At 49.6% G+C, this 21,492-nt stretch overlaps 1 protein-coding gene across 6 annotated transcripts in view; it reads left to right on the plus strand.

Moving 5' to 3' along the window:
- The first annotated feature begins 1,918 nt into the window (after nucleotides 1-1,918).
- PEX26 (peroxisomal biogenesis factor 26) overlaps nucleotides 1,919-21,492 on the plus strand; it is a 62,076-nt gene continuing 42,502 nt past the window's right edge. For 2 of the 6 annotated variants that reach the window (XM_056517936.1, XM_056517934.1), the window contains exon 1: nucleotides 2,692-2,832. Coding sequence is in view for 2 of the 6 variants with exons in the window: in XM_056517933.1 (XP_056373908.1) it covers nucleotides 2,655-2,832 (178 nt within the window). In the remaining 4 variants the exon portion in view is untranslated. Of the gene's footprint in view, nucleotides 2,833-12,127; nucleotides 12,528-21,492 lie in introns of those variants that run through there. The other 4 variants (XM_056517933.1, XM_056517932.1, XM_056517937.1 and 1 more) reach the window with 4 other exon arrangements.

Genomic DNA, 21,492 nt, shown 5'->3' on the forward strand with positions numbered 1-21,492 from the left:
AAAGGACAAGGAGGTCAGAAAGGAGGAGAAAGAGAGGACAAGGAGGTCAGAGAGGAGGAGAAAGAGGACAAGGAGGTCAGAGAGGAGGAGAAAGAGGGGACAGGGAGGTCAGAGAGGAGGAGAAAGAGGGGACAGGGAGGTCAGAGAGGAGGAGAAAGAGGGGACAGGGAGGTCAGAGAGGAGGAGAAAGAGGACAAGGAGGTCAGAGAGGAGGAGAAAGAGGACAAGGAGGTCAGAGAGGAGGACAATGGGGGGGGCTCAGGAGGTGGGGTCAGGTGAGGAGAAAGAGAGGACAAGGAGGGCTGGTCAGGATGTGGATGATCAGAAAAATAGAATGTAAGAGGGAAATAGAAGAATAAAAGGACAACACCGTCCCATCCAGTCACCACATCTAGTCACTGCCCCATCCAGTCACCACATCTAGTCACTGCCCCATACAGTCACCACATCTAGTCACCGCCCCATCGAGTCACCACATCTAGTCACCGCCCCATCCAGTCACTGCCCCATCCAGTCCCATCTAGTCACCTCCCGATCCAGTCACCACATCCAGTCACCACTGCATCCAGTCACTTCCCCATCCAGTCACCACATCTAGTCACCGCCCCATCCAGTCACATCTAGTCACCGCCCCATCCAGTCACCACATCTAGTCACCGCCCCATCCAGTCACCTCCCGATCCAGTCACCGCCCCATCCAGTCACCACATCTAGTCACCGCCCCATCCAGTCACCACATCTAGTCACCGCCCCATCCAGTCACTGCCCCATCCAGTCACCACCTCTAGTCACCGCCCCATCCAGTCACATCTAGTCACCGCCACATCCTGTCACATCTAGTCACCGCCACATCCTGTCACATCCAGTCACCGCCCCATCTAGTCCCGCCACATCCTGTCACATCCAGTCACCGCCCCATCCAGTCACCGCCCCATCTAGTCACCGCCACATCCTGTCACATCCAGTCACCGCCCCATCTAGTCCCGCCACATCCTGTCACATCCAGTCACCGCCCCATTTAGTCACCCCCACATGCAGTCACCTCCCCATAGGACTGGCCCATAGGCCCACCATTGTTTGGTGGCTTCTATCTTACAAAAAAATAATAATCATTTCAATATAAAATAAATAAATATCGGGCAGCATGGCGGCTCAGTGGTCAGCATTATATTGTGGCTCATTGGTTAGTGCTGTTGCCCACGGCTGTCTGGGCATGCTGGGAGTTGTAGTTTTGCAACATTTGCCCCATGGTGTGGGAGCTTGGGCACCCGGGGAGGACATGTCCTGGTCTTGTTGTCTCTGACGTCCCGGTTACCATGGCACAGCCTGAATGTCGCAGCCAGCCACCGCCATTATGAGACCTTGGAGACCCGAGGATGAAGAGGAGGAGGGGTGCGCTGGGCTAAACAATCCCTACACGTTAACCCCTGCAATGCTGCCCACACCACCCCGCCACCTAGAGGCCTGAAAGACAGAGAATGGTCGCTGGCCAAATTTGTAACAAACCAACAGGACAGTGGGAATGGTTGTGTGGTCTCCCCCTAACGTATAACCCCGAATGCTGCTGCCCCCTTTAGGTATGAGGTTTGTCAGCCGACCCTGGTGATTGTTATGGCACCGAGGCCAACAGGGCATGCTGGGAGATGTAGTGTCACACTGACAAGTGACTGTCTATTGCAGGGCTCTACAAATCCCTGGCACCAGGTCACCATGGCGACCATGATGGCGGCCAGGCAGTTGTCCATCTGGAGGAGATTTGTGTAGGGCAGTTGCCCATAGCAACCACTCAGATACTTTCTTTTGTTTTTCACAGTTTTGAAAATGAAAGTAGTGATCTGATTGGTTGCTATTGGGAAACTGCACTATCTTCACTGATTCCTGGGTGTCACATGAGCAGCGGATGTCACATGACTGCCACAGTTGATCAGGGGACCTGGCGGTCATACTGTGCGAGTGCGGGACATGACTACCGAAGCGGTTGATTAGCTGCAATGGTCATGTGACACCAGCTTCTTAAGTAACACCGGAGACACTAATGATTGTGACACAGGGAGAGATGAGGGGACAGTAATTACTGTGACACAGGAAGAGATGAGGGGAAACTAATGACCGAGACACATTGAGAGATGAGGGGACAGTAATGACTGTGACACAGGGAGAGATGAGGGGACAGTAATGACTGTGACACAGGAAGAGACGAGAGGACAGTAATGACTGAGACACAGGAAGAGATGAGGGGAAACTAATGACTAAGACACATGGAGAGATGAGGGGACAGTAATGACTGTGACACAGGGAGAGATGAGGGGACACTAATGACTGAGACACATGGAGAAATGAGAGGAAAATGATGACTGTGATACAGGGAGAGATGAGGGGACAGTAATGACTGTTACACTGGGAGAGATGAGGGGACAGTAATGACTGTTACACAAGGACAGATGAGGGGACACTTATGATTATGGCACAAGTAGAAATGGGGGGACAATAATGACTGACACAGGGGAAGAAGAGAGGACAGTAATGACTGTTACACATGAGGGGACTCTAATGACCGTGACACAGGTGCAGACACTGCTGACGGATCATATGACACGTTGCATTTTATTTTGCATCCATATTTGTAAACCAAAATCAGAAATGGAGACGAGACGATGGAAAGATCTCTAGGTCTGTGGTTTGGGATCTGCTCCAGGATTCCGTATGCAAATAATAGTGACCGGGATACCGTCTGCGGTGACACCCGGCTCCACCGTCCTCACCACATCGACCAGTGCAACCGCCTGGATAAAGGAGAACTCCGGCAAGATAAAGGGGGCTCCCGGCTACACAGTAAGTATTCACTCTGATAACGTATGATCCTTCCTTAGAGAGCAGGAGTCTCCAAACTGTGGGCCTCCAGCTGTTGCAAAACTACAACCAGAGGCTGTCCAGGCATGCTGGGTGTTGTAGTTTTGCAACAGTTGGAGGCCCACAATTTGGAGACCTTCACATTAGAAGTTGAAGTTTTGCTAAATCTGAAAAGGGCGACATCTACCCCTAAGTCATCTCCAGACACAGGACATACACTGCCCCCCCCCCATATATACATCATACACTGCCCCCCCATACATCCATCATACACTGCCCCCCCATACATCCATCATACACTGCCCCCCCATACATCCATCATACACTGCCCCCCCCATACATCCATCATACACTGCCCCCCCCCATACATCCATCATACACTGCCCCCCCCATACATCCATCATACACTGCCCCCCCCCATACATCCATCATACACTGCCCCCCCCATACATCCATCATACACTGCCCCCCCCATACATCCATCATACACTGCCCCCCCCATACACTGCCCCCCCATACATCCATCATACACTGCCACCCCCATACATCCATCATACACTGCCCCCCCCCCATACATCCATCATACACTGCCCCCCCCCATACATCCATCATACACTGCCCCCCCATACATCCATCATACACTGCCCCCCATACATCCATCATACACTGCCCCCCATACATCCATCATACACTGCCCCCCCCATACATCCATCATACACTGCCCCCCCATACATCCATCATACACTGCCCCCCCCATACATCCATCATACACTGCCCCCCCCATACATCCATCATACACTGCCCCCCCATACATCCATCATACACTGCCCCCCCATACATCCATCATACACTGCCCCCCCATACATCCATCATACACTGCCCCCCCATACATCCATCATACACTGCCCCCCCATACATCCATCATACACTGCCCCCCCCATACATCCATCATACACTGCCCCCCAATACATACATCATACACTGCCCCCCCAATACATACATCATACACTGCCCCCCCAATACATACATCATACACTGCCCCCCCAATACATACATCATACACTGCCCCCCCAATACATACATCATACACTGCCCCCCCAATACATACATCATACACTGCCCCCCCCATACATACATCATACACTGCCCCCCCATACATGCATCATACACTGCCCCCCCCCATACATGCATCATACACTGCCCCCCCCATACATGCATCCTACACTGCCCCCCCCATACATGCATCATACACTGCCCCCCCATACATGCATCATACACTGCCCCCCCCATACATGCATCATACACTGCCCCCCCATACATGCATCATACACTGCCCCCCCATTACATCCATCATACACTGCCCCCCATTACATCCATCATACACTGCCCCCCCCCATACATCCATCATACACTGCCCCCCCCATACATCCATCATACACTGCCCCCCATACATACATCATACACTGCCCCCCATACATACATCATACACTGCCCCCCATACATACATCATACACTGCCCCCCATACATACATCATACAATGCCCCCCCATACATCCATCATACACTGCCCCCCCATACATCCATCATACACTGCCCCCCCATACATCCATCATACACTGCCCCCCCATACATCCATCATACACTGCCCCCCATACATACATCATACACTGCCCCCCATACATACATCATACACTGCTCCCCCATACATACATCATACACTGCCCCCCATACATACATCATACACTGCCCCCCCATACATACATCATACACTGCCCCCATACATACATCATACACTGCCCCCCATACATACATCATACACTGCCCCCCCCATATATACATCATACACTGCCCCCCCCCATATATACATCATACACTGCCCCCCCCATACATCATACACTGTCCCCCCTATACATCATACACTGTCCCCCCATATATACATCATACACTGCCCCCATACATCATACACTGCCCCCCATACATACATACATCATACACTGCCTCCCATACATACATACATCATACACTGTCCCCCATACATCATACACTGCCCCCCATACATACATCATACACTGCCCCCATACATACATCATACACTGCCCCCCATACATACATCATACACTGCCCCCCCATACATACATACATCATACACTGCCCCCCATACATACATCATACACTGCCCCCCATACATACATCATACACTGCCCCCATACATACATCATACACTGCCCCCCATACATACATCATACACTGCCCCCCCCATACATACATCATACACTGCCCCCCCATACATACATCATACACTGCCCCTCCATACATACATCATACACTGCCCCCCCATACATACATCATACACTGTCCCCCCATATATACATCATACACTGCCCCCCATACATACATCATACACTGCCCCCATACATACATCATACACTGCCCCCCATACATACATCATACACTGCCCCCCCATACATACATCATACACTGCCCCCCATACATACATCATACACTGCCCCCCCCATACATCATACACTGCCCCCCCATACATCCATCATACACTGCCCCCCCCATACATCCATCATACACTGCCCCCCCATACATCCATCATACACTGCCCCCCCCATACATCCATCATACACTGCCCCCCCATACATCCATCATACACTGCCCCCCCATACATCCATCATACACTGCCCCCCCATACATCCATCATACACTGCCCCCCCATACATCCATCATACACTGCCCCCCCATACATCCATCATACACTGCCCCCCCATACATCCATCATACACTGCCCCCCCATACATCCATCATACACTGCCCCCCCATACATCCATCATACACTGCCCCCCATACATCCATCATACACTGCCCCCCATACATCTATCATACACTGCCCCCCATACATCTATCATACACTGCCCCCCATACATACATCATGCACTGCCCCCCCATACATACATCATACACTGCCCCCCCATACATCCATCATACACTGCCCCCCCATACATCCATCATACACTGCCCCCCCATACATCCATCATACACTGCCCCCCCCATACATACATCATACACTGCCCCCCCATACATACATCATACACTGCCCCCCCATACATACATCATACACTGCCCCCCATACATCCATCATACACTGCTCCCCCATACATACATCATACACTGCCCCCATACATCATACACTGCCCCCCATACATACATACATCATACACTGCCCCCCCATACATACATCATACACTGCCCCCCCCATACATCCATCATACACTGCCCCCCCATACATCCATCATACACTGCCCCCCCATACATCCATCATACACTGCCCCCCATACATCCATCATACACTGCCCCCCATACATCCATCATACACTGCCCCCCATACATCCATCATACACTGCCCCCCCCATACATCCATCATACACTGCCCCCCCATACATCCATCATACACTGCCCCCCCATACATCCATCATACACTGCCCCCCATACATACATCATACACTGCCCCCCCCCATATATACATCATACACTGCCCCCCCCATACATCATACACTGTCCCCCCCATACATCATACACTGTCCCCCCATATATACATCATACACTGCCCCCATACATCATACACTGCCCCCCATACATACATACATCATACACTGCCTCCCATACATACATACATCATACACTGTCCCCCATACATCATACACTGCCCCCCATACATACATCATACACTGCCCCCATACATAAATCATACACTGCCCCCCATACATACATCATACACTGCCCCCCATACATACATCATACACTGCCCCCCCATACATACATACATCATACACTGCCCCCATACATACATCATACACTGCCCCCCATACATACATCATACACTGCCCCCCATACATACATCATACACTGCCCCCCATACATACATCATACACTGCCCCCCATACATACATCATACACTGCCCCCCCATACATACATCATACACTGCCCCCCCATACATACATCATACACTGCCCCTCCATACATACATCATACACTGCCCCCCCATACATACATCATACACTGTCCCCCATATATACATCATACATTGCCCCCATACATCACACTGCCCCCCATACATACATCATACACTGCCCCCCATACATACATCATACACTGCCCCCATACATACATCATACACTGCCCCCCATACATACATCATACACTGCCCCCCCATACATACATCATACACTGCCCCCCATACATACATCATACACTGCCCCCCCCATACATACATACATACATCATACACTGCCCCCCCATACATACATACATACATCATACACTGCCCCCCCCATACATCCATCATACACTGCCCCCCCATACATCCACCATACACTGCCCCCCATACATACATCATACACTGCCCCCCATACATACATACATCATACACTGCCCCCCATACATACATCATACACTGCCCCCCATACATACATCATACACTGCCCCCCATACATACATCATACACTGCCCCCCCATACATACATCATACACTGTCCCCCCATATATACATCATACATTGCCCCCATACATCACACTGCCCCCCATACATACATCATACACTGCCCCCCATACATACATCATACACTGCCCCCATACATACATCATACACTGCCCCCCCATACATACATCATACACTGCCCCCCCATACATACATCATACACTGCCCCCCATACATACATCATACACTGCCCCCCATACATACATCATACACTGCCCCCCCATACATACATCATACACTGCCCCCCATACATACATCATACACTGCCCCCCCCATACATCATACACTGCCCCCCCATACATACATACATCATACACTGCCCCCCCCATACATCCATCATACACTGCCCCCCCATACATCCATCATACACTGCCCCTCCCCCATACATCCATCATACACTGCCCCCCCCATACATCCATCATACACTGCCCCCCCATACATCCATCATACACTGCCCCCCCATACATCCATCATACACTGCCCCCCATACATCCATCATACACTGCCCCCCCATACATCCATCATACACTGCCCCCCCATACATCCATCATACACTGCCCCCCCATACATCCATCATACACTGCCCCCCCATACATCCATCATACACTGCCCCCCCATACATCCATCATACACTGCCCCCCCAAACATCCATCATACACTGCCTCCCATACATCCATCATACACTGCCCCCCATACATCCATCATACACTGCCCCCCCATACATACATCATACACTGCCCCCCCCATACATACATCATACACTGCCCCCCCATACATCCATCATACACTGCCCCCCCCATACATCCATCATACACTGCCCCCCCATACATCCATCATACACTGCCCCCCCATACATCCATCATACACTGCCCCCCCATACATACATCATACACTGCCCCCCCATACATACATCATACACTGCCCCCCCATACATCCATCATACACTGCCCCCCATACATCCATCATACACTGCCCCCCATACATCCATCATACACTGCCCCCCATACATCCATCATACACTGCCCCCCATACATACATCATACACTGCTCCCCCATACATACATCATACACTGCCCCCATACATCATACACTGCCCCCCATACATACATCATACACTGCCCCCCATACATACATCATACACTGCCCCCCCATACATACATCATACACTGCCCCCCCCATACATCCATCATACACTGCCCCCCATACATCCATCATACACTGCCCCCCCATACATCCATCATACACTGCCCCCCATACATCCATCATACACTGCCCCCCCATACATCCATCATACACTGCCCCCCCATACATCCATCATACACTGCCCCCCATACATACATCATACACTGCCCCCCCCATATATACATCATACACTGCCCCCCCCCATACATCATACACTGTCCCCCCCATACATCATACACTGTCCCCCCATACATCATACACTGCCCCCCATACATACATACATACATCATACACTGCCTCCCATACATACATACATACATCATACACTGTCCCCCATACATCATACACTGCCCCCCATACATACATCATACACTGCCCCCCATACATACATCATACACTGCCCCCCCATACATCCATCATACACTGCCCCCCATACATACATCATACACTGCCCCCCCCATATATACATCATACACTGCCCCCCATACATACATCATACACTGCCCCCCATACATACATCATACACTGCCCCCCATACATACATCATACACTGCCCCCCATACATACATCATACACTGCCCCCCCATACATACATCATACACTGCCCCCCCATACATACATCATACACTGCCCCCCCATACATACATCATACACTGCCCCCCATACATACATCATACACTGCCCCCCCCATACATACATCATACACTGCCCCTCCATACATACATCATACACTGCCCCCCCATACATACATCATACACTGTCCCCCCATATATACATCATACATTGCCCCCATACATCACACTGCCCCCCATACATACATCATACACTGCCCCCCATACATACATCATACACTGCCCCCCCATACATACATCATACACTGCCCCCCATACATACATCATACACTGCCCCCCCATACATACATCATACACTGCCCCCCATACATACATCATACACTGCCCCCCATACATACATCATACACTGCCCCCCCATACATACATACATCATACACTGCCCCCCCCCATACATCCATCATACACTGCCCCCCCCATACATCCATCATACACTGCCCCCCCATACATCCATCATACACTGCCCCCCCCATACATCCATCATACACTGCCCCCCCATACATCCATCATACACTGCCCCCCCATACATCCATCATACACTGCCCCCCCCCCATACATCCATCATACACTGCCCCCCCATACATCCATCATACACTGCCCCCCCATACATCCATCATACACTGCCCCCCCATACATCCATCATACACTGCCCCCCATACATCCATCATACACTGCCCCCCATACATCCATCATACACTGCCCCCCATACATCCATCATACACTGCCCCCCATACATCCATCATACACTGCCCCCCCATACATCCATCATACACTGCCCCCCCATACATCCATCATACACTGCCCCCCCATACATACATCATACACTGCCCCCCATACATACATACATCATACACTGCCCCCCCATACATCCATCATACACTGCCCCCCATACATCCATCATACACTGCCCCCCATACATACATCATACACTGCTCCCCCATACATACATCATACACTGCCCCCATACATCATACACTGCCCCCCATACATACATCATACACTGCCCCCCATACATACATCATACACTGCCCCCCCATACATCCATCATACACTGCCCCCCCATACATCCATCATACACTGCCCCCCCATACATCCATCATACACTGCCCCCCCATACATCCATCATACACTGCCCCCCCATACATCCATCATACACTGCCCCCCCATACATCCATCATACACTGCCCCCCCATACATCCATCATACACTGCCCCCCCATACATCCATCATACACTGCCCCCCCATACATCCATCATACACTGCCCCCCCATACATCCATCATACACTGCCCCCCCCATACATCCATCATACACTGCCCCCCATACATCCATCATACACTGCCCCCCCATACATCCATCATACACTGCCCCCCCATACATCCATCATACACTGCCCCCCCATACATCCATCATACACTGCCCCCCCCATACATCCATCATACACTGCCCCCCCATACATCCATCATACACTGCCCCCCCATACATCATACACTGCCCCCCCATACATGCATCATACACTGCCCCCCCATACATGCATCATACACTGCCCCCCCCATACATACATCATACACTGCCCCCCATACATATATCATACACTGCCCCCCATATATCATACACTGTCCCCCATACATCATACACTGTCCCCCCCATACATACATCATACACTGCTCCCCCATACATCCATCATACACTGCCCCCCATACATACATCATACACTGTCCCCCATACATCATACACTGTCCCCCATACATCATACACTGTCCCCCCCATACATACATCATACACTGCTCCCCCATATATCCATCATACACTGCCACCCCATACATACATCATACACTGCCCCCCCATACATACATCATACACTGCCCCCCATACATACATCATACACTGCCCCCCATACATACATCATACACTGCCCCCCATACATCATACACTGCCCCCCATATATCATACACTGCCCCCCATATATCATACACTGCCCCCCATATATCATACACTGCCCCCCATATATCATACACTGCCCCCCATATATCATACACTGTCCCCCATACATCATACACTGCCCCCCCCATACATACATCATACACTGCCCCCCATATATCATACACTGCCCCCCATACATCCATCATACACTGCCCCCCATACATACATCATACACTGCCCCCCATATATCATACACTGCCCCCCATACATATATCATACACTGCCCCCATATATCATACACTGTCCCCCATACATCATACACTGCCCCCCCCATACATACATCATACACTGCCCCCCATATATCATACACTGTCCCCCATACATCCATCATACACTGCCCCCCATACATACATCATACACTGCCCCCCATACATACATCATACACTGCCCCCCATACATACATCATACACTGCCCCCCATACATACATCATACACTGCCCCCCATACATACATCATACACTGCCCCCCATACATACATCATACACTGCCCCCCCATACATCCATCATACACTGCCCCCCATACATACATCATACACTGCCCCCCCCATACATCCATCATACACTGCCCCCCCATACATACATCATACACTGCCCCCCCATACATCCATCATACACTGCCCCCATACATACATCATACACTGCCCCCCCATACATACATCATACACTGCCCCCCCATACATACATCATACACTGCCCCCCCATACATCCATCATACACTGCCCCCCCATACATACATCATACACTGCCCCCCCATACATCCATCATACACTGCCCCCATACATACATCATACACTGCCCCCCATATATCATACACTGTCCCCCATACATACATCATACACTGCCCCCCATACATACATCATACACTGCCCCCCATATATCATACACTGCCCCCCTCTGGAGGCCGGTGGTGGTGGTCTTCCTGTGATGTCTCGGAGGCCCCGCCTGTACCGCACGGTGTGATCTCCGGCCTGTACCGCACGGTGTGATCTCCGACCTGTAGGAGCCTCCTATAGCCGCCATACACATCACCTACCCGGCTCCAGCTGTGAGATCTTTCCGCTACAATGTATCATCTGCCAGACACTCAGCATCCTCCAGCCGGGGGGAGAGAAGGGTCCCCCGGGCTGCGCCCCGATCACGGCTGCGCCATCCTGTCCGATCACCACCGCAACAAAGAGGCGACCCTCCCCCTGATCAACCGAGAGGAGGAGGGCTCCGTACACACACAGCGGCATTACCTCCACCGCCGACTGACTGTGACGTCATGGGATGGGGGGCGGCACCTGCTGGAGGAAACACTCACTGCAACCCCCCATTATTGATGCGTGACCACCAGCAGAATAGTGAGTACAGCTCCGGGGTATAATACAGAATATAACTCAGGATAAGTAATGTAATGTATGTACACAGTGATCTCACCAGCAGAATAGTGAGTACAGCTCTGGAGTATAATACAGGATATAACTCAGGATCAGTACAGGATAAGTAATGTAATGTATGTACACAGTGACCTCACCAGCAGAATAGTGAGTACAGCTCTGGGGTATAATACAGGATATAACTCAGGATCAGTACAGGATAAGTAATGTAATGTATGTACACAGTGACCTCACCAGCAGAATAGTGAGTACAGCTCTGGAGTATAATACAGGATATAACTCAGGATCAGTACAGGATAAGTAATGTAATGTATGTACACAGTGACCTCACCAGCAGAATAGTGAGTACAGCTATGGGGTATAATACAGGATATAACTCAGGATCAGTACAGGATAAGTAATGTAATGTATGTACACAGTGACCTCACCAGCAGAATAGTGAGTACAGCTCTGGAGTATAATACAGGATATAACTCAGGATCAGTACAGGATAAGTAATGTAATGTATGTACACAGTGACCTCACCAGCAGAATAGTGAGTACAGCTCTGGAGTATAATACAGGATATAACTCAGGATCAGTACAGGATAAGTAATGTAATGTATGTACACAGTGACCTCACCAGCAGAATAGTGAGTACAGCTCTGGAGTATAATACAGGATATAACTCAGGATCAGTACAGGATAAGTAATGTAATGTATGTACACAGTGATCTCACCAGCAGAATAGTGAGTACAGCTCTTTGGTATAATACAGGATATAACTCAGGATCAGTACAGGATAAGTAATGTAATGTATGTACACAGTGACCTCACCAGCAGAATAGTGAGTACAGCTCTGGAGTATAATACAGGATATAACTCAGGATCAGTACAGGATAAGTAATGTAATGTATGTACACAGTGATCTCACCAGCAGAATAGTGAGTACAGCTCTGGAGTATAATACAGGATATAAATCTAGATTTTCCTAGCTTGTGACGGAAAATATTAGTTATATGAAGACAGGAGGCGAGTATCTTATGCATTAATCTTTCTTTATTAATGCCCATAGCAGAACCTTTATAACTTCTTTTAATAAAGTTCAAACAAAGAATTTCAATCAAAAAACTACAGCTCCCAGCAGTCCTAGTAATCCTGTAAGCCACACCCAGGCTGGTGGCCCCTATATAATGGACTGCCCCAGGATGATCCTCCTCTTTCTGGATGCGACAACCTCAGCAACACTGGAAGCACGATAGCCATCCGGAGAGCCGCACCGCCACACGAGTCTTCGGCCAGCCGGCCCGCATACTCCAACTTCAGATCTGGAACATCACCAACGGATCCATCCCAACGGGGATGGCATCGGAGGAACGTCATCCCAACAGGGGATGAAGGCAAACGTCAACTGCTCGACCAGGTCAATCACCAACACGGACACGTCTCCGTTTTTCAGTAACCTGGGAAGAGATAAAGACATCCATCACAGGGTTGGGTCGGGAGGGAAGATACTCGCCTCCTGTCTTCATATAACTAATATTTTCCGTCACAAGCTAGGAAAATCTAGATTTATATATCAGACAGGAGGCTCATATCTTATGCAAGTTCAAAGCTAACAGTTCATAATGATACATCAATACATAGGATACGTAAACTGTCATAAGACCGACATGGAAATATGTTCCTCCGGCCTGAAGTAGAAATGGCGAAAAGTGGTCTCAGAAGACCAATCTGCTGCCATCAAAAGGTCGGAGAGGGAGCCTCCTGAAGAGACTACCTTAGTAGCCATTGCTCCCCTGGTGGAATGAGCACCAAATAGGGAAACGTCTATGCCTGCCAGATCCATGGCGGAACGCACCCAACGTGCCAGCGTGGCTGACGAAACCGGGAGATGCGGTTTAACGTAAGAGACAAGAAGTTGGGGAGAATTCAAGGAACGCAAGGCGGCAGTCTGCGATTCGTAGGCCTGTAGGCAACGGACAACACAAAGCCGCGGATGATCCGGAAAAAACGGGTAGAAGACCGAATGAATACCGGTCTTGGTCCTACGGACCACCGAAAAACTAACTCCCTGAGGCGAAAATTGTCGCCTAGAAATGTCTAGAGCCTTCACGTCCGACACCCTTTTGACGGACACCAAGCACAAGAGCACCGTTAGTTTAAAGGACAATAATTTTAGGGAAAGATCGATGTTGTCTTCCCAGGTGGAAAACATGTCAAGAACCTTGGAAACATCCCAGGTGGATTGGTACCTGGGCCGCGGAGGTCGTTGAAACTTTACGCCTCTCAAAAGTCTACACACCAGCGGGTGTTTACCAACCGGCAAGGAATCTACCGGGCAGTGGTAGGCTGAGATAGCCGACCGATAGACGTTAATTGAACTATAGGACTTGCCGGATTCAAACGAATCAGCCAAGTAATTCACCACTACTGATACAGGTGCCTGTACGGGATCAACCTGTCGTTGATCACACCAACGCACCCAGAGTCTCCAGGCTGATCGATATGCCGATCTAGTCCCGGGGGCCCAGGCCAAGGCGAGGAGATCCCTAGCTGACTTTGAAAGGTCGCTATCTGCATCTGGGATCCCGAAACCAACCACGCCAGGAGAGGCAGGTTGCCCTCCAGAACTAGGGGGTGAAGACCTTTGGTCGGATTGGTGAGTAGCTGTGGAAAGTGGGGAATCAATCTGGGATAATCCACCGACATCCCCAGAAGGAGGGGAAACCACGGTTGTGTCGGCCACCAGGGGGTGATTAGCACCACCGTCGTATTCGAGTTCGCTATTTGTAAGAGGACCCTGGAAATCAACCGGAAGGGGGGAAACGCATAATGCGTGCCTTTCGGCCAGATTTGGCGGAACGCGTCCACCGCGTACGCCTCCGGGTCCGGCCTCCAGCTGAAAAAGTGGGGTAGCTGGCGATTGAGGCGCGAGGCGAATAGATCCAAGTGGAACGGACCCCAAAGTAGCCTCAGTTGAAGAAAAATGGAACGATCCAGTCGCCAATCGCTGGAATCGAGCAGATAGCGGGAATTCCAGTCGGCAACCATATTGGAGACCCCGGGGATATACTCCGCGATCGGGATTATTTCGCGGGCTAGGCAGAAATGCCAGAAGTCCTTCGCGACATTCGCCAGGACTCTCGATCTGGTGCCCCCTAAGCGGTTGATGTATTGCACCGCTGCCACATTGTCCATGCGCAGTAATACACAGCAATTGGACGCGTGTGGTATGAGACTCCTGACGGCGAAAAACGCCGCTAAGAGTTCCAACGCATTGATGTGAAGAGTGGCTTCGGATGCGGACCATGTCCCTCCTGTGGAGGAGCTTCCGTACCGGGCACCCCAACCCCGTCGACTCGCGTCCGACTCTATGATAATGTCCGGACTGGAATTGAAAATGGTCTTGCCGTTCCACTCTACGGCATGACGAAGCCACCATCGTAATTCTTCGGTGGTCTCCGGGCAGAGGGGAACCTCGTCCGCATATCTGAGACCCTGTCTCAGATGCATGATCTTGAGCCTCTGTAGGGCCCTGTAGTGAAGCGGGGCCGGGAAGATGGCCTGGATAGAAGCCGCTAGGAGACCCACCAGACGCGCTAGCGCACGTAAGGATAAACAACCCTTTCGTAGGACTGCCCTGATCTCTTTGCGGATTAGGGTAAGTTTTGACTTGGGAAGGCGGAGGACGGCCTGATTGGTGTCCACCAGAAATCCCAAGAACTCCATCTCTTGGGCTGGGAGTAGAATAGATTTCTCTAGGTTGATTATGAATCCCAGCCCTTGTAACAATGACATCGTCCATGTCATGTGGAGATATGCTTGAGGTTTGGAATAAGCCATGATGAGGAGATCGTCTAGGTAAATGATCAGACGAACACCTCGGCTCCTTAAAGACGCCACCACGGGTTTCATGAGTTTTGTGAAACACCACGGGGCGGAGGATAGACCGAATGGAAGGCAAGTAAACTGCCACATTCGGTCCCTCCAGAGGAATCGAAGTAGGTGTTGTGATTCCCTGTGAATCGGGACGGTGAGGTAGGCGTCCTTCAAGTCTATTTTCACCAGCCAGTCTCCCGGCTGAAGAAGATCCCGAAGGAAGTGAATGCCCTCCATTTTGAAATGTCGATACTTGACATGTTGGTTCAAGTCCCGGAGGTTGATCACAGGACGATAACCACCCCCTTTCTTTTTTACTAAAAAGAGGTTGCTTACGAAGCCCGGAGAGGAGGGTTCCACCTCCATGACCGCCTGCTTGGCTAGGAGGTCTCGCAACTCTTTGTCTATGAGGGTAACGTTTTGATTTGCAAATCGAATAGGGGGGGGAATAACATTTAGAACCGGTAGTGATTGGAGGTCTATGAGAAATCCCGCTACTGTCTGTAGAATCCACGCGTCTGCCGTAATCGCAGACCAAGCGTGGATAAAATGCTTCAGGCGCCCCCCCACAGGAATATGGGCAAGAGGAGTGAAAGGAGTACTCACCGGTAGGAGGTCTGGATCGAGGGTAACCACGTCCGCCGCGGCCGCGCCAGGGTCTGCCCCGGGGTGGAAAGAAGGGCGCTGGTTGCGCCACAGGCATGGGATAGGATGGAGCCTGTGCGTATTGGAACTGAGAAGGGGCTCTGCCCTGTGGCCTATAGGATGGGGTGCGGCCGGCAGATCGGCCTCTACCTCTGCCGGCCTTAGGGAAAACCTTATTGGTCCCCGATTTTTTTAATGAGGTCTGGGCTTTGTCTAAGCTTGTAAAAAGCCCTACAAATTTGTTAATGTCCTTAATTAAGGAATCCCCAAACAACATGCCTTCTGCTGAGGGGCCAGGCTCAGATTCTGCCAGGTGGGACAATTGAGGGTCCAGGCGCATCAATATTGATCGGCGCCTCTCTATGGAGCAAGTAGTATTAGCGCTGCCAGCTAGGCAGACCGCTCTCTGTGCCCACCCTCGCAATTGTTGGAGGTCCACAGGCTGATCAGTTGCAGCTGCTTGCTCCGATAGGTTCAAAATCTTCGTGAGGGGACCCATTAGGTCTAGAATGCGGTCCTGTATAGACTTAAAGGACCTCTCAATCCCTTTCTTAGGGAATTTCCCAGATTTTAATAAATATTTAGTAAGAATTGGGTCTACCTCTGGGGTAGTTACTGCCTTTCTAGGAATGAAGGGCCTAGGGCACTCTGCTCTCAGTTTATTTCGGCTAGTCCTATCCAGGGACTTACGTGCCCATGATTCTACGTATTTAGATACGTGAGGCAAGGGGGTCCATTCACCAGAACGGGGATGAGAGATGCCGTCTGGGTGGAAGGATGGTTCGCCTAGAGCATCTAGGAGGACCTCGCCCTGCGTCGCAGGGTTGGCGTCTGTGGTGATCGCCGTGTCCCCAGCATCATCATGAAAAGATTCAGACTCGGAGTGGTCCGACTCGTTGGAATTATCCGACGAATCCTCATCTGAGGTGTCGACAAATGAGTCGGGTTTAGCCCGTCTAGCGGATTTATGCCCCTTCACATGTATCTCCCTGGGGCCCAGGGGTCGAGTGGTGTCTGAGGGATGCTGGGGTTGGTAGCTCGTGGTTGGAGCTGCCTGGAGCATATTGTTGTCTTCCCCTGCCGGGGAGTCATGTGCCGCCATGGAATGTTTGCGTTTATGGGACGCTTTCCCTTTCTTAATTGGCGGTTCACTACCCTGCGAAGGTAGCGGTAGAAAAGTCACTGGTTGTTGGGCTTTAGTGGTCACAGTGACTGAGGCCAGAGCTGCCTGGACCGACTGATTAATGAGGGCCTGAATCTGGCTTGCACTCATAAACTGTGCTGAGTCCGTAGAGAAGACCTCCCCTCTGAGGGGGGCATCTGTAGGTTCCTCAGCCATGAAGGGGTTAACTTAATATGAGTATATAAATATACAGTATTTCTGAGGTAAATAGTTGAGAGTAGGTATAAATATATCTATATATAACTATAAGGATATATAACTACAAAGGCTAACACTAATTAGGAGAGTGGAATAAATTCCCTCTCTCCGCTGCTTACAGGCTCCTTCCTCTACGCCGTCCGCGCTGTAACTGGCGCTGCGGTGTGAGGAGAAGCCGATAAGTTCCAGTTCCCAGGGATGAAGTCTCGCGAGACTACCTCCCTGGAGCTGATAGGACGTCGCAGAAACGCCCGCTGCCTACGTCAGCAGGAGCGAAGACGTGCGAAGAAAGGAAGACCCGCCCCCCCCTGCCCGCGCGCGCGAGAAGAGCGCGGGAAGAAGGAGGAGGAAGGAAGAAGAAAGAGCGCAAAGGTAAAATGGCGCCGAGCGTGTGAAGGGATGGGGGGGGGGGGGGGGGGGGGGGTTGACAGGGAAAGAAGAGAAATATTCGGCGATATTAAAACCGGAGGGACGGCTCCGGTGTCTACATAACCCCAACACAGAAAGGGAAAAGAAACTATAGAGTAAGAAATAATGGAAAGTGAACCATATATATATATATATATAAATAAATATATCTATTACAATATATATATGTGTATAGGACAGAAGATACCTTAGGGTATCTGTACAAAATATCAAGTATACAACGTTACACAGTATATTACATGAGACTTATCTGTATGTATGCTGCCATGAGCAGAAAGAAAGAGGAGGATCATCCTGGGGCAGTCCATTATATAGGGGCCACCAGCCTGGGTGTGGCTTACAGGATTACTAGGACTGCTGGGAGCTGTAGTTTTTTGATTGAAATTCTTTGTTTGAACTTTATTAAAAGAAGTTATAAAGGTTCTGCTATGGGCATTAATAAAGAAAGATTAATGCATAAGATATGAGCCTCCTGTCTGATATATAACTCAGGATCAGTACAGGATAAGTAATGTAATGTATGTACACAGTGACCTCACCAGCAGAATAGTGAGTACAGCTCTGGGGTATAATACAGGATATAACTCAGGATCAGTACAGGATAAGTAATGTAATGTATGTACACAGTGACCCCACCAGCAGAATAGTGAGTACAGCTCTGGAGTATAATACAGGATATAACTCAGGATCAGTACAGGATAAGTAATGTAATGTATGTACACAGTGATCTCACCAGCAGAATAGTGAGTACAGCTCTGGAGTATAATACAGGATATAACTCAGGATCAGTACAGGATAAGTAATGTAATGTATGTACACAGTGATCTCACCAGCAGAATAGTGAGTACAGCTCTGGAGTATAATACAGGATATAACTCAGGATCAGTACAGGATAAGTAATGTAATGTATATACACAGTGACCTCACCAGCAGAATAGTGAGTACAGCTCTGGGGTATAATACAGGATATAACTCAGGATCAGTACAGGATAAGTAATGTAATGTATGTACACAGTGACCTCACCAGCAGAATAGTGAGTACAGCTCTGGAGTATAATACAGGATATAACTCAGGATCAGTACAGGATAAGTAATGTAATGTATGTACACAGTGACCTCACCAGCAGAATAGTGAGTACAGTTCTGGAGTATAATACAGGATATAACTCAGGATCAGTACAGGATAAGTAATGTAATGTATGTACACAGTGACCTCACCAGCAGAATAGTGAGTACAGCTCTGGAGTATAATACAGGATATAACTCAGGATCAGTACAGGATAAGTAATGTAATGTATGTACACAGTGACCTCACCAGCAGAATAGTGAGTACAGCTCTGGAGTATAATACAGGATATAACTCAGGATCAGTACAGGATAAGTAATGTAATGTATGTACACAGTGACCTCACCAGCAGAATAGTGAGTACAGCTCTGGAGTATAATACAGGATATAAATGGAGATTTTCCTAGCTTGTGGAGGCGAGTATCTTATGCATTAATCTTCCTTTATTAATGCCCATAGCAGAAATTCAACTTTACTTTAGTGAATTCAACTCCCTCAGCCTTTCTGGAAACTTCTACATAGAAGCCTATCTAGAGGAAGCATGTCATGTGACCAACGAATCACTCGTCTGATACAAGGCATGCAAATACTTAACCCTTACGCTCTCAGAATACCTCAGTGTATGCCATTGGGGCAATGTAAGGCACAAAACCGTGATGCAGTTCGTCTCGCCGTCCCCCATATAGTGCAGCTAGGACGTGGGCGCCGGGACGCTGCGCCATTATCTGTAGTAGTCTGGTGCATTATAAAGAGTGCCACTCAGCAAGCAGTGTCAGGGTTAACTCATTAATAGTGCCAGCCTGCCCCACATCAGCAGTGCCCAAATAGCGCTGGAGGACCCTGATGAATTGCGCCCACTGGAATGCCCGCAATATAGCAGAGAACCCTCATGGGTCCCGACCAGTGTGTCTCCAGCTGTTGCAAAACTACAACTCCCAGCAAGCCCGGACAGCCGTTGGCTGTCCGGGCATGCTGGGAGTTGTAGTTTTGCAGCAGCTGGAGACACCGTGGTTGGGAAACACTGTGCTAGATGGATTTCTAAAATCTTAGGTGTCATGCCAACTGGTGGCCATGTGGGGGCAGTGCTGCACTCTACTTTATAATACACCGTTATATATCAGACCGGAGGCGAATATCTTAGGCATTAATCTTCCTTTATTAAAGGGGTTATCCAGGAAAAAACTTTTTTATATATATATGTCCACTTGCTCCAGAAATTTAAACAGATTTGTAAATTACTTCTATTAAAAAATCTTAATCCTTTCAGTACTTATGAGCTTCTGAAGTTAAGGTTGTTCTTTTCTGTCTAAGTGCTCTCTGATGACACCTGTCTCGGGAAACGCCCAGTTTAGAAGCAAATCCCCATATAAAACCTCTTCTAAATTGGGCGTTTCCCGAGACAGGTGTCATCAGAGAGCACTTAGACAGAAAAGAACAACCTTAACTTCAGAAGCTCATAAGTACTGAAAGGATTAAGATTTTTTAATAGAAGTAATTTACAAATCTGTTTAACTTTCTGGAGCCAGTTGATATATATAAAAAAATGT

Source organism: Hyla sarda, chromosome 4 (genome assembly GCF_029499605.1).
Source record: "Hyla sarda isolate aHylSar1 chromosome 4, aHylSar1.hap1, whole genome shotgun sequence".
NCBI lineage: Eukaryota > Metazoa > Chordata > Amphibia > Anura > Hylidae > Hyla > Hyla sarda.